The sequence below is a fragment of the Eucalyptus grandis genome, chromosome 8 (assembly GCF_016545825.1).
Source record: "Eucalyptus grandis isolate ANBG69807.140 chromosome 8, ASM1654582v1, whole genome shotgun sequence".
NCBI lineage: Eukaryota > Viridiplantae > Streptophyta > Magnoliopsida > Myrtales > Myrtaceae > Eucalyptus > Eucalyptus grandis.
The window spans coordinates 54845749-54859600 of NC_052619.1; the positions used below are offsets into that span (position 1 = coordinate 54845749).

At 37.8% G+C, this 13852-nt stretch overlaps 1 protein-coding gene across 3 annotated transcripts; it reads left to right on the forward strand.

Moving 5' to 3' along the window:
- Nucleotides 1-7600: 7600 nt before the first annotated feature.
- On the forward strand, nucleotides 7601-13439 carry LOC120286628 (disease resistance protein RPV1-like). 3 transcript variants are annotated; one of them, XR_005545277.1, is made up of 5 exons: nucleotides 7601-7877; nucleotides 7971-10081; nucleotides 10299-10670; nucleotides 10752-12519; nucleotides 13110-13439. XR_005545277.1 is itself a non-coding variant. In XM_039298956.1 (4 exons), the coding sequence occupies exons 2-4, from the start codon at nucleotides 9104-9106 to the stop codon at nucleotides 12342-12344; spliced, it is 2943 nt and encodes a 980-aa protein (XP_039154890.1). In that variant the 5' UTR covers nucleotides 7601-7877; nucleotides 7966-9103; the 3' UTR covers nucleotides 12345-12924. The 3 variants fall into 3 exon arrangements, 2 of the variants coding, with proteins under 2 accessions (XP_039154890.1, XP_039154889.1); XM_039298956.1 differs by lacking the exon at nucleotides 13110-13439 and having other exon boundaries at nucleotides 7966-10081; nucleotides 10752-12924; XM_039298955.1 differs by lacking the exon at nucleotides 13110-13439 and having other exon boundaries at nucleotides 10752-12924.
- The last annotated feature ends 413 nt before the right edge of the window (nucleotides 13440-13852 follow it).

The following is a 13852-nucleotide window of genomic DNA, read 5'->3' on the forward strand; positions in this document are numbered from 1 at the left end:
GGGTAAAGATCAATACTGAATAATTTTTCCACCGGCTTCTTTTGACAAAAATGTTGCCGACGACACAAAGGTACGCTAAAGCATTGGCGTAATCGTCTTTTCCATATTCGGATGACTCACCTTCTTTTTCCTTTGCTTTTATTGCTTTATTTCTTATCATCATCAGTCTGCTTTCTGTAACAAGATTTTCCTTGGATTCTCTCGGGGCCAATTTCGCCCTGGATGATGGCGTGAAGTCCCCAAAAGATGGTTTTGTAGTGGGAGCAAAAGTGAGGATAGTGAAAAAGGAATATTTATGTGACTGTTCTTAATTAGTCATGAGAATAATAATTTATTTTAAATTATAAAAACTAAATATAAAATAATTAATTATTATTGGGAGATTTTTTTTTTTTTAAGAATTCATGTCTCATACTATATTATGATTGAGCATAACAAGAAAGAGCAGTAATAAATAATTTTTTTGCCACTGAAGTGCATACTCATGTTTTTAATTCTTTGCCTTGCGGGCTTCTTTCGACTGAAGTCCCGTCGACAATACAAAGGCACGCTAAAGCATCGGTGACCGAGCCATGCTACCCCCGACACTGTACAGACTCGCCCCTCTTTTTTCATGAACGTAACTGTGAAAAGAAATTCATCGGGCAACGGGAAAGGAAGGGGGCTAAAACAGGACGGGGCAATTATGAACAACGTCTTGCCAACGAAATGCATCCTCTTCGCGTTTCTTTTTTCTTTGCGGTCTTCTTTTAACTAAAATCTTGCCGACAGAACAAAGGGCGCCAAAGCATCGATGGGTTTCTTTTCAACACTGGCAGGACCCGTCTTCTCTTTCTTTGCTTTATTGCTTTATTTCTTTTCATTGTCGCTTCTCATTGAACCTAGCTTTATTACAAGTTCTCAAGAAATGGTTTTGTACTTGTCATCAAACCGATGGGTTAATTATTTTGATAAGTTTTTCTTTGCCAACAGTATTTGATATATCATTCAGACCACAATTTCAATATTTTCGAGTGGATTTTCAATGAGGACTTGTATAATAACTTACTTTTGCCGTTTCGCGCAACATATTTTATTTAGTGACGACTTTAATTATTTTTCACTGGCAATATGTGGCTTTTCTTCAATTTTGTTCCCAAAATTGTGTGCCTTTACTCAGCACACACTTGCTCTTCATCATTTGAAGTTCGATGAATAAGTCCAGATAATTTACAAGTAATGTTATTGAATATAGTAAAATCAATATCAAAGATATTATTACCAAATTAGAATTTTACATTTAGCAAGTAAATAAATGAATTGATGAAAAGAGATAGTATACAAGCGTAGAAATGTGGACACTTCCTCATGTTCTTTTAAAAAAAGAAATTCATTTTGAAAATAGTGAATTTCCTGAACTCTTTAGCTATAAAAAATGAACTCGAACTTTCCACTTGCTTTTAAAAAATGAACACAATTTTTTAGTTTCTCATGGAGAATATAAAGTTTTGTAGTAAGACATGATGAAATCTTAATTTTCTTTCAACTTTATCAAGTCAATCTAGATATTGTAGGAGAATGTTCATATCTTAAATTTGACATATCAATTCAGAGTTTTTATCTTGGCCCCTTTCTAACGCATAACAGCACTTATCTTTTATCTTGGGTTTTATTTCTCTTCATTGCTTATACACCGACTATAGGTGTGTCTTAGTATTCCTGCTCAATGAATTATAAATTTATATATGGTTTTATTTCTTTTCATTGATTCCGGTTACCAACTGCTTCAATTAGATTAATCAAACCATTAAAAAAAGACTTGCCAGAGGTCTTCTAAACATCATTAGCAAGTTTATTTTTATTTTTATCTTTTATATTTGGCCCACAGCAAATAGATCCAAGCACAGTTTTTTTGTTGAAGAGACGAGACTTCCTTTATACAAAAACCCTTACTATTGCTACTCATCCTATTAAAATATAGTAAAATACAAGTTAATTCAAAATTATTGAACTCATGATATAAAGATAAACCCAGTATATTTGAAGTAAAAGTAGTTTTTAGAATGATAGTAATCAAAAAGATTAAATAGGCGATTATCGGCACTATATAGATATTGCAAACGTTGTGGAATTAGAATTTTTAAATTTCTATGGTTGAAAGAAGTTCTATTGAAGTCCTGTATGTTATCTATATACACTAATATAAAGCCCAAACCTTGAATTTGGTCTCCTCCCTCGAAATATTCATTTTATACTTGACAGACACTGTTCTCTTTAATGATGAGGTAAAACTGTTATCTAATGGGCAGAGATGGAAAGCATTGTTTTTTTTTCTTCTGCCACTATGTGTATGCACAATTAGCGTTTGAAGATGGACTAAGGAAACAGAAGAAGCTAAGGACAACACCTTTAGACGTGGAAGTGTAAGCTGTGAATCATTGCTTGCTGCTAATCGAGCTTTTTTAACTTATCACGATTAATAACTTCAATCTTAAATTTTTTTTAATTTTTTTTTTTATAAAGTTGTCACTCTTGGATCATACATGCTATCTTATCCCAAAAATGAGTAGACCAAAAGTGCAATTCTAAAAAGGAAGATGGACGAATGTGAAGTCTCAAGGGCGCAGCAGAAAAGGAAAAGCAAAGCAAGAACATATTCCATTCCACACTTCTTAAAGCTGAAATTGTAGTATTTTGCATATTGAGTTTTAAGTAAGCTCGTTTCATAGATTATCTCACTCCGAGGGCTCTTAAAATCACTAACTCCAAATTTTTATAAAATTGGACTTTGACATGTTGTCTAAAGTCACTTTGGACTATACTAAAGTCACATCAGATCTACATTAGCTCTGTTTACTTGCCATTGTTCATGCATGCCGTCACATTGGATTTTTACCGACAGTCTTAGATGAAATTGTAACAGAAGCTGCTTTTTGGTCATTAGTAGTATTAGTAATTAGTAATATTTCTTTTTGAAGAATTGGTGTCCCACCGGTAAAGTAAAGACTTTTTATGGAATTTTTCCAAGTGACAGCAAATCCATATCGGATTTTTAAGCTCATCATTGTCCGAACAGGGGTTAGGTTGGATTTTCAACATCTATTTTGGACCAAAATTTGATGGAATGTATTTTTTCGGTTATTTGTAAGTTTCGGATTTTCATGGCATTAAATCAGTTTGGATAGCTGGCATTGCTTTGGATTTTTGATGGAATCGCACGCTCACCGTCATCGAGTTGCCGTCCACCCATCACCATCACGAACCCTTCCCTTCATGCGTCGATCCAGCGGCGGGTCAACTCCTTGCCCGCTCGAGTTGTCTTCCAAGCCATCGTCTCCTTTTCTTTCCACGCAGAGCTCATAACCTATGTTCCCGAAGTCACGACCGACAAAGGCCGTCAGCCTCGCATGGGCTGGGATCTGTGGTTGCATGGCCGCGGCGTCGGGGTTTGACTCAGTTAGTTCGCTCAGTTCTTTTAGCACTTAAAATCGATACCAAAAAAAAAAAAAAAAAAAAAAAAGGAAATTCCTCGCAATGAGGGCATCCGCGTAATTTGGCAGCAGCAAAAGACAAAATGCAAATGACAGGGGAGAGAGAGAAGCAAGGGGAAAAGGACAAGGGCCGGGATTAGGGTAGAAGGAGCGCGGAGCGCAGAGCTGTTAGCGATCGGTGGTCACATGGGGGAGTGACGATATCGCGTGTGACGAAGCGGGAGCCAATTAATAAGAAAAAAACGAAGGAAAAAATCATTAAAAATCTTAAATTATATTTATCATAAAACATTTATCCTAAACTATTCTTTTTGTAAAATCAAAAATCAAATATTTCACACAGGTACAAATTTAGAATTTCTGATGTTGTAGAAAAAAGTTTATTATAAACGCGTCGCAATGGAATGCTAAATCAACCCGGGCTTACGAACCTTTGAAAAAATCCACCAGCTCCATTGGTGCATGAGTTGGGTTCGTGATTGGGCAAATACTGGCTCAATGAATAGAGAGGAAGTGAAGAGAACTGTAAATCCAATCCATATGCTGAATTTGACAGCCTTGCGCCATCGCTGAGGCAATGGCCACCCTCACTCGAGTAAGACCAGCCCTCGCTCGACATTGGGCACTAGAAGAAAGATGTGGAAAAAAATAGGAAAAAAATAAAAATTATTGAAAAAAGAAGTTTACCTTAACATTGGCCGTGCCGCATAGAACGATCATAATAATATTCGATCAAAATTAGTCAAAATGACTAAATTGATTCTAGATAAAAATGTTTAGTACTAAATTAACATAATTAAAATATTTAAATTTCAATTGACATCCATCCATGCAATAAATTTAGAATCATTTTGAGATTTTCTCGGAACAACTGTGGGGACGTTAGAACAAAGAGGCCGTACCCTTTCCACACGGCCAACCCCAAAATAATGGATCCCCAGCCCCCACGGTCCGATTGAAATGGCCATATTTTCCCAAACTTCCATCGCAATTTTTCAGATTCGGGGACACCGAAAAGAAACGGGTGTTGTTTTCCCCAAAGTAGCCCTGATTGGACACCCCAACGGGGAAAGTGACACTAAAATTATGTATACAGGCAAAGACGCAAGTATGCCTCTTGCAGAGTCATTCCTGCAATCTACGGGCAAGTGACTGGGCATTTGACGAGACACGTGTTGTCAAAAGATGCTATGGAAGATTATATTTACAATTCATGGCCATTTGAGTCTAAAGTAACCCATAAAGACAAGATAATTAAAATGCAAAAATATGTAAAGAACGAGAAGAATTTCTTTTATTATCTTATTTTAGTCACCGAGAGCATTCGATTGCTTCCACCTATATAATTCCACTAATTTATCTACCCCTCAACTGTACTATTCTTCTTCCAATTGCGCTACGGCAGTGGAGAGAAAAAGAGAAGACTTGGGTTGGGAAGGGTCCGCTTTGTTAAGATATGAAATCTTTTCCTGATATTATTTTTTGAATATGAAATCTTTTTGATATCTTTTTTATTTTCATATTAGCATACCAACTGTAGATGAGTTGGTATTCCATGATTTTTGCTCTGTCAAAGATTGTATTTTTTCTTCTCTCGTATAAGTGTGTACAATCTGTAAATTATGTGATATGAAAAATCATCCACAAATTGTGAGCTTCTACATGGTGTTAGAGCAATTATGCTCCTAAGAGCTTTTTGATCCGACTATTCTGCATTTTTTTTTTTTTGCAATCTTCTACACCCTTTAGCCATGGAAGTCCCTTCAGAATTAGCTCACACCACCTCGAATTCTAGTTCTGTTTCCATCGGAATAGTTCCACCTAATGGTCTGATCTTAATCTCAGCTGCTGTCCAATTACCATTCAAGCTCTCTGTTGCCAATTATCTCTCTTGGCGTGCTCAATTTCAGGCGCTACTCATTGGTTATGATTTAATGGGATTTGTTGATGGAACTTTTGTCTGTCCGCCTCTCACCATTTCAACTAGAAATCAAATGGTGCCAAATTCTTTACAACTAGAAAAAGAGAAGATTTGTTGACGGAACTTCTGTCTGCCGTGCTAAATTCTTCGTTTTGTTTCCATTGACATTTCTTGATTTGGTAACGTAGACATTGGGTTCTCAAATTTGGTAAAAGTTGAACTTTAGCAAGAATTCGATTTTTTTAGGAGGAGCAAATGTTGCTATGTTTCTTCCATTCTTGATTCTGTTTCAAGTTATAAAAGGTATTTGCCATGGTAGTTGCAGGCTTGTTAGAAAAACTTGTCCTGTCTTTGGCAAATGTGGTTGTTTTTAGAAGGGAACAGAGTAGCAGTTGCTCCCTATTCCGAAAGGGTCACAACCATGGCAAGCTACTCTCTTCTGACAAAATAGCCATGGCATAAAACTACGCACTTTTTCCATGGTATAAAACTTTAGGCTAATGAGATGCGCAAAACTTTCACATTTTCTGAAAGTGATTTTTTAAAAGAAAATGAGAAACATCTATATTTTTGCGCTTGTATAGCATCTATTTTCATAAATCTATATATTGTCTTGCTAAATGTAAAATTAAGATTTGATTATATCAATTAATATATCAATTTTAGCACACATATTTTTGAACAAAATTGAAAAAAAAAATCCATAATTGTTAGCATAAAGCCATTTCTTGGGAACATGACTATCATCCACGGCGAAACTATCGGCAAGATGGAGAGGTATAATGGAAAGGTATAAAGCAAAGTGATAATGGAGAGGTATAAAGTAATGACATAAAGAAAAAGAAGGGCACTTATGCTCTTAGCATGCCTTTTGTGCTGTCTGCAGCATTTTAGTCAAAAAAAAGCATGCTAGAATAAAGGTTCATAATTGCTCCTTCCTATTTTGCCCCTTCTTTGCCGGTAGTAATTTTTTTTTTCATAATTAAATTCATAAAAATCATTATTGAGATCTTATTTGTCAAATCTACAAAATGGTCACTCTCCTCTATCTAAATTGACTTGATAATGTCGAGAGATTAGGATAGTATAGAAAACAATTAAGATTTCATCACATCTTAATATTGAACTAAAAGTTTATATCCTCTGCGATAAAATTTAATTTTCATGACATCTTTTATAAGCAAGTGGAAAGTTCTAATCTCTTGAATATTAGGCTAATGAGATCCGAAAAACTTTCACTTATTCCAAAAGTGATTTCTTTTAAAAGAAGATGAAAACTATCAAGATTTTCACGCTTGTATAATACCTAATTTTATAAATATGTATATTCACCTGCTAAATGTTAGATTGGGATTTGGTCATATTAATTATTATATCAATTTTAGCATACTTATTAACCTTACTCATAAAAAACCTGAATTTATTTGTCAAACTTCAATTGATAGAGAGTGAGTTCTTACTAAGTAAGAAGTGCACATCTTTCTTAACAAAATCGAATAAAAAAAAGCCCATAATAATAAGCACAAAACCATTTTGTGCGTGATTTTGATAATTGGTATTTTTTTTTTCTTTGATAATTGGTATTATAGTGGACATATAGGTTAGGATTTTTTTACAGAACTGCCAATGGCCATCATTGTATTACCGACTACCCATTGACATCTTGAATCCTTACCTTCATGGCGTCAATCCATAGGCGAGTTAACTCCTTGCCCGCCCAAGTTGTCTTTTACGCCCTTGTCTCTTTTTATTTTTGTGCCAAACTCATGATCTGTCCATGGAAGTTGCGACCAACAGAGGTCACTAGCCTCGTGCGGCCACGATCTGTAGTTGCATGGCCACAGTATTGGGGCTCGAATAAGTTAATTCCCTCAATTGTTAGAGCAACAGAGAGAGGTCCTCCGCCTATTTTATCATTAAAATTAATATCGAAAAAGAAAAAGAAAAGAAGAGGGCATTTGGGTATTTCGGCAACGGCAGAAGACAGGATGTAATTGACAGGGGAGAGAGGAGCAGAGGAATAGGACGGATGGGTCGTCAGTTGGGTCAAGTGCCATGTGATTTTGGCTCGAGTTCGAGCCAGTTGGGCAAAGAGTCAATTGCTCCCCCATCCCTTTAGAATTTTACTAATTTTTTTCTCATTTTTAGAAATCGAATTCCACTAATTTTATTTATCCCGCAATTACACTGTTCTTTCGTCAATTGCGTTGTGTCGGTGGTGGGATAAGAGAAGGATTTGGTTTTCTTTCTTTTCAGAAAAAAGAGTCCTTCTCATTTACTCGGGTAAAGAGTCCTTCCGCCGGGGCTTTCGCCTCCGCCGGAGCTGCTGCTTAAGGTGCGCGCGTGGACATCGCAAACCCGTCCGCCGAAACATCACCGCAGTCTCGGCACGCGCGGCGAATCGCTCCCTCCGTTGAGCCCCTGGCGAAGGACCCGTCGATATTTCACCTCGATAGCTCCTTGCCGCAATCGGAGCCAGATCTGAGGTGAGTCTCCAAGGGCCCCACTTTTTGGTGTTTAAAAAGAACCCTGGCATTTTCTCAGCTTTGACAGGCCGCAGTGAATCATTCTTAGTACAGAGATCTCATGGCTTGGGAGTTTTTCCTATCTCTGGCTGTCGCTGCTTTCGTTGCTATCGTGTTTCGACTTTTTTTTCGAAGAGGAGATCAAGCGAGATCAACGGAGGAGAGTGCAAAGAGACGGCGCGCGTGTGAAAATGATGGAACAGCACGAGGCGCTTCTTCCACTTACGCTTCAACAGAAGGTCAAGAAGTGGCTACTTCATCAGGACATGACTATGAAGTATTCTTGAGCTTCAGAGGACCAGATACTCGAGCAGGTTTTGCCGACTTCCTTTAGACTAGTATGATAGATATGGGAATCCGTGCATACAAGGATGATGAAGATCTCCGAACGGGAGAAGAGTTTGGCCCAGCACTTCTCCAAGCAATTGAGCAATCGAGGATCTCAATACCTATCTTTTCTAAAGGTTATGCCTCTAGTGTATGGTGTCTCAAGGAGCTAGTCAAGATGGTCGAGTGCAGGAAAACAAAGGGACAAAAAATTATGCCCATTTTCTATGATGTGGCACCTGCAGAGGTACGATACCAAACCGGGGGTTATAAAGAGGCCTTTGATCTACATAAAAACAAAAACCGACATGATGAAGGGACTATGCATGAGTGGAAGGCTGCTCTCGAAGAAGTATCATTTCTAAACGGAAGGGATTTGTCCAACATGCACAACAGGTGAATGCTTTAGCATTCCATCTCATCTACCTTGGATTATTAAAACTTGTTGCAATTCATATGGTTTCTTTTTGGGATTTGAGTTAGCCTTGTTGAAATTGAATTCCGTGTTATTGAAGTTATACTGTAGAAATCATGCTAAGTAATGGCACAAGCCCAAGTTTTTTTCATTTTATTCAAAGCGACATTTTTTCTGGTTCACTTCATTTTTGTACCAACGCTAATTCATCTACAATGGAATAAATCCTTGAAGTGACACATTTCAAATTTAATTTGGTCTTGTCAGAACTTAGTTTAATGTTTACGCAATTTTCTAACTCATTGCCTTTTGTGTCCAACAAACTCAAGGAAAGAAGGTGAGTTCGCAAGAAAAGTTTCCCATGAGGTTTTGAGGGAGTTAAAAAAAGCGTTACTTGGCCATATCAAAGCACTTGGTCAGTGTTGACAACCACGTAGATGCAATCATGGAAATGATAGGTGCTGGAACAAGTGAAACGCGGATTATAGGAATCCACGGGATGGGTGGCATCGGAAAGACGACTATTGCCAAACTTATCTACAATAATCTTTCACACAACTTTGAGCATTGTTGCTTTCTTCGTGATGTTCGAGAAACATCAAAAAATAGAGGCATTCAATGCTTGCAGAATCAGCTCGTCTCTGACATTCTCAAAACAAAATGCATAGATATAGAAGACATTGATGAAGGAACTCAGACAATTGAAGAGAGGTTGTCTAATAAAAGAGTTCTACTTCTTCTTGATGATGCGGAAGAAGGGAATCACATTGATGCACTTATTGGTAGGCGTGATTGGTTGGGCAGAGGGAGCAAAATTATTATTACCACAAGAAACAAATCTATTCTTGATGTTCCCGAAGTGGACTACAGTTATGAGCTTAGCGAGATGGATGTTGATCAATCTCTTCAACTATTTAGCAGACATGCCTTCAGACAAGATTATCCTTTGGATGAGTATATCGGCCAATCCATGAGGGCAATAGGCATTGCTAGAGGTCTTCCACTAGCTCTTGAGGTCATAGGCTCACTTTTATGTCGCACTAAAAAGGAAAAGTGGGATCTCACGTTAAAGAAGTTGGAAAATGTTCCTCATGCAGCAGTTCGGAGTAAGTTGAAAATAAGCTATGATGCATTAGATGTTCGACAACAAGATATATTCCTCGATATAGCTTGTCTTTTCATCGGATATAACGAAGACATTGTCATTTATTTTTGGGATGAATCTAAATTTCCGGAAGAAGCCATGGAAGTTCTGCAGAACATGTCCTTGATAAAGATTGAAGAGGATAATATAGTATGGATGCACGACCAACTTAGAGACCTCGGAAGAGAAATAGTTCGTGAAAAAAGTAAAATGAAAATAGAGAATCAAAGTAGGGTGTGGGATCCCAAAGAAGCATTGGATTTGCTAAGGAGACCTGAGGTAAAATCCCCCATGCAATAAATCTCCAAGTAACCTATGGACATTTTCTTTTTTAAAAATGTAGTTACTTATTGTGTTCTCTAGCACCATTGTGACCCACTCAATTACTATTTTTGCTATTTTAATATTAGATGAATGGTAATACGCAACCCCTTAAAATTGTGATCTTGAAGCGTTTCCCTTCAACATTTTATTCTTAAATTTTTCCTTTGGACAGGGAAAAAAAGAAGTTGAAGCTCTTCGTCTCAAGTTTGACCGCAAGGGGCAATTCCGTTTTACCTATGAGGGATTTAAGAACCTTTCAGATCTAAGGTTTCTTCAAGTTAGAAGTTGGGGGACTTATTTAGATGGTCCGGATAATTATTTTGATGTGGAAGAGAGGCTTCTTTGGCATGAATCGCCATTAAATGTTCTTCCAACTAATGTTTTCTTGGAGAATTCGGATCTCCTTCCACAATTACGATGGCTTTCTTGGCGCAATATTCCCACAAAATTAAAGATTACAAATTTCTATATGGAGAATGTGGTTATTCTCGATCTGTTTATGAGTGGCATTACGCATGATTGGCAAGGATGGAGCCACGTGAAGGTATCTTTTATGGTAGAAAACACTCATTATTCCATCTTATCATATTCGAAAGTAATTTTTGCATTATTTTTCTTTTCATAGGTGATGAAGAATTTGAAAGTTCTGGATTTGCACGATTGTTATAGCTTGGAGAGAACCCCCAACTTCTCTGCTCATTCAAATTTAGAACACTTGCTCCTATCTGACTGTTATAATTTAGTCGAAATTGACAACTCGATTTGTCAATTGACACGCTTAGTTTCCTTAAAATTAGATGGATGCGCAAAACTTCAGAGGCTCCCAAAAGTGGTGGGTAGAGATCCGGATACAATCGGAAATTTGGAATTGCTGATTAAGTTGGATATATCTTATACAAATATCAAAGAACTACCCGATTCTATAGGAAAGTGGAAAAATTTGAAAGTATTGAATATGATGGGTAGTGCCATAAGCAAAATACCCTATGCCCTCTGGATGATTGTGACCCTTGAAAGAATAGAATTTGAAGCTAAGCATGCTTTTGATGTGGAAATTGGCAATTGCATCTATGAAAATCGATGCCTAAGGATCTTGAGATTGGTGAAGGTTAAAATAGACAAAGTACCGAGGCTTCCCGAAAGTCTCATCAATCTAGAGTTGGATGCATTGTATATGGATACTATTCCAGATCTCTCAAATCTGGTTAATTTAGAGAGATTGAAGCTGGGGTTTCACCCACGTGATGATGGTGGGGCATCTGGTGGACCCGTGGAAGAATATCCAATGCCACAGTGGATTGAGAATTTAAGCAAACTGGAGTTTTTGGAACTGTGCTCTGATTACGTGACCACCTTACCCATAGATCTTATTAGTATCCTTCGCCAACTCAAGTCACTTAAACTCAAGGGCGCTCATGTACGTTGCCTCCCAAGCCTTCCCTCCACTTTATCAACCTTGCTCTTTGACTCTGAATACGTGACCACCCTACCAACAGATGGTATAAGTCTCCTTCCCCAACTGAAGTCACTTGAACTCCGGTGCTGTAATTTGCGTTGCCTCCCGAGCCTTCCCTCCAGTTTATCAAAATTGGAGTTGTACTCCAAATGCTTGACCACCTTACCCACAGATATGAGCAGTCTACTTCCTCGACTTGAGAAACTTGAGTTCGTTTGCCCTAAGCTGTGTTGCCTCCCGAGCCTTCCCTCCAGTTTATCAGAATTGCGGTTGATCCGTTGCAAGTCATTATCTTCCCTGGGGGATCTATCAAATTTGAAGGGACTTTCATGGCTTTACATCCATGATTGTGCAATCTCAGATATTCGATTCCGTGATCCTTTGGAGAACCTACGAGAATTGGATCTTTGGTATCTTCAACGGGTGAAGTCTTTACCTTCTCTAGGTAATTTCAACAAACTAAGTTTTATTCATGTATTAGAATGTGGTAGTCTGGTTGAAATTCAAGGCGAACTACCACAATCTTTGGAAGAATTGAAGATTTTGGGATGTGGATCTTTAAAGGAGTTGCCTGATCTGTCACGTTTGAAGAGACTTAAAAAGGTTAGAATAAAGTGTTACGGGAATTTAGACGTGGAGGCAATTTCTTCGCTTTGCTTGGAGAAGTCAGTCGAATTTGGGGAAGAAGACAGTGATGACCAATACGAACCTGAGCAAGAAGACAACGAATCTGAATCTGAATCTGAGGGAGAAGGCGACTAGTGCGAGGCAGAAGACGACAAATCTGAATATGAGGGAGAAGGCGACGAGTACAAGGAAGAAGACGACGAATCTGAATATGAGGAAGAAGACGACAAATGAGTGCACGATCTTTTGAAAGCTTCTTGATCCACGTCCACAAATTGTTCCCTCGTGTTCAAGCTTTAAACGGATTGAGGTAAGTTAATTCATCTGACAGCCAATGTTTTCCCTTTTCAACAACGTAATTCTTTCTCGGATATGAACAGTGAAGTTTCACATGCACTTTTTAATTACCTTTTCACGAGTTGATGGCTTGCAAATCTGATAAAGGCATTGAAGTTATGATGCCTCCGTACAACCAAACGGTTGTTTTTTTTTTTTTTTGGAGCAACCAAAGGGTTGTTAATTATGTACAAATATTCGGTTCTCTTTTCCTAGTTGGTTTCGCTTTTTAGCTATATTTTTTCTTGGATGGTTTCTCCTTGCTTTTATGTTTCCCAGCTGGAGGTATGTATGTTGATTGCATCGTTTTTATTTGATATGTAACAAATTATTAGAGATACTTGTCAATTTGCTGCTTCACATATTTCAAAGTTGATAACCTTGCCTCGCATTGGAGATAACTTTGTTATGCTGTAAACAATTCGATGGAATATGTGTTGGAAGGTCATATAACCATGGTTCTCATCCTGGAACTTTACAGCATAATCAACTCATTGATGCAATTGTGAAGAAGATAGACACTCTGTATTAATATGCTCATGTTCAGTTTATTTTCCAAGAAAGGTGTGCTTCTTAGTGGGATTTGCAAATGTTATGGAGAAGTTATAAAATGAAGAAAGACAGATTTCACTTGGGTAGCGGCATCGACAGTTCGCACAGCAAACTTCCATCTGTGACAGGAGAGAGGAGCTACTTAGCTTCTCTGATGTATCATAAATCATCTTATAGTCGAAGGCTAATATTTCAGTATTCCTGGTGCATAGGACCTATGATGAGTCTCGCTGGGGTCAAAAGTCATGTAAATGGACTCTTTTGTGATTTTCATTATCGCCTACATCTTTTAGAAATGGTTATGCCTATGTGATTATCTGTAATAGAAGCCCATTCATTCACCTCAAGTTGTACTAGAGGACTCGAGGTTTTAAGTTTGACAAGAACTGTGAAGGAGACATCTCAAACAACCAGCTTTTTGCCGGTTTCTAGTGTTGCTGAGGTTTTAGAGTTTGAGAAACTTACGAAATGTTTCGTGCGGGAGTTTGTGGCTAATTAGGCATCCGTACAAATGAAGACCGAATGAAGGAAAATGAAGATGACATTTAATGTCGCCTCAATTCCCTTTCACAATCTTGGGGCAGCAATTTGTGCATCCATCTGTTGAGAGACAGAAACTTGAAGATCAGGGAGGGAAGTCATTGCCTAATGATGAAATTGTCAAATCTGTTGAACTCGATGTTAAGTTTCAGTTGAATGTTTGGCACTTGTTTCCAGAGCAGGGCAGGGGTATTCATTGTGAAATTTGTGGCATC

Coding starts and splice junctions, on each gene's coding strand:
- LOC120286628 (XM_039298956.1), top strand. CDS start 9,104: ATGGAAATGATAGGTGCTGGAACAAGTGAAACGCGGATTATAGGAATC. Junction 10,082..10,298: donor ATTTGCTAAGGAGACCTGAG/GTAAAATCCCCC, acceptor TCCTTTGGACAG/GGAAAAAAAGAAGTTGAAGC. Junction 10,671..10,751: donor AAGGATGGAGCCACGTGAAG/GTATCTTTTATG, acceptor TTCTTTTCATAG/GTGATGAAGAATTTGAAAGT.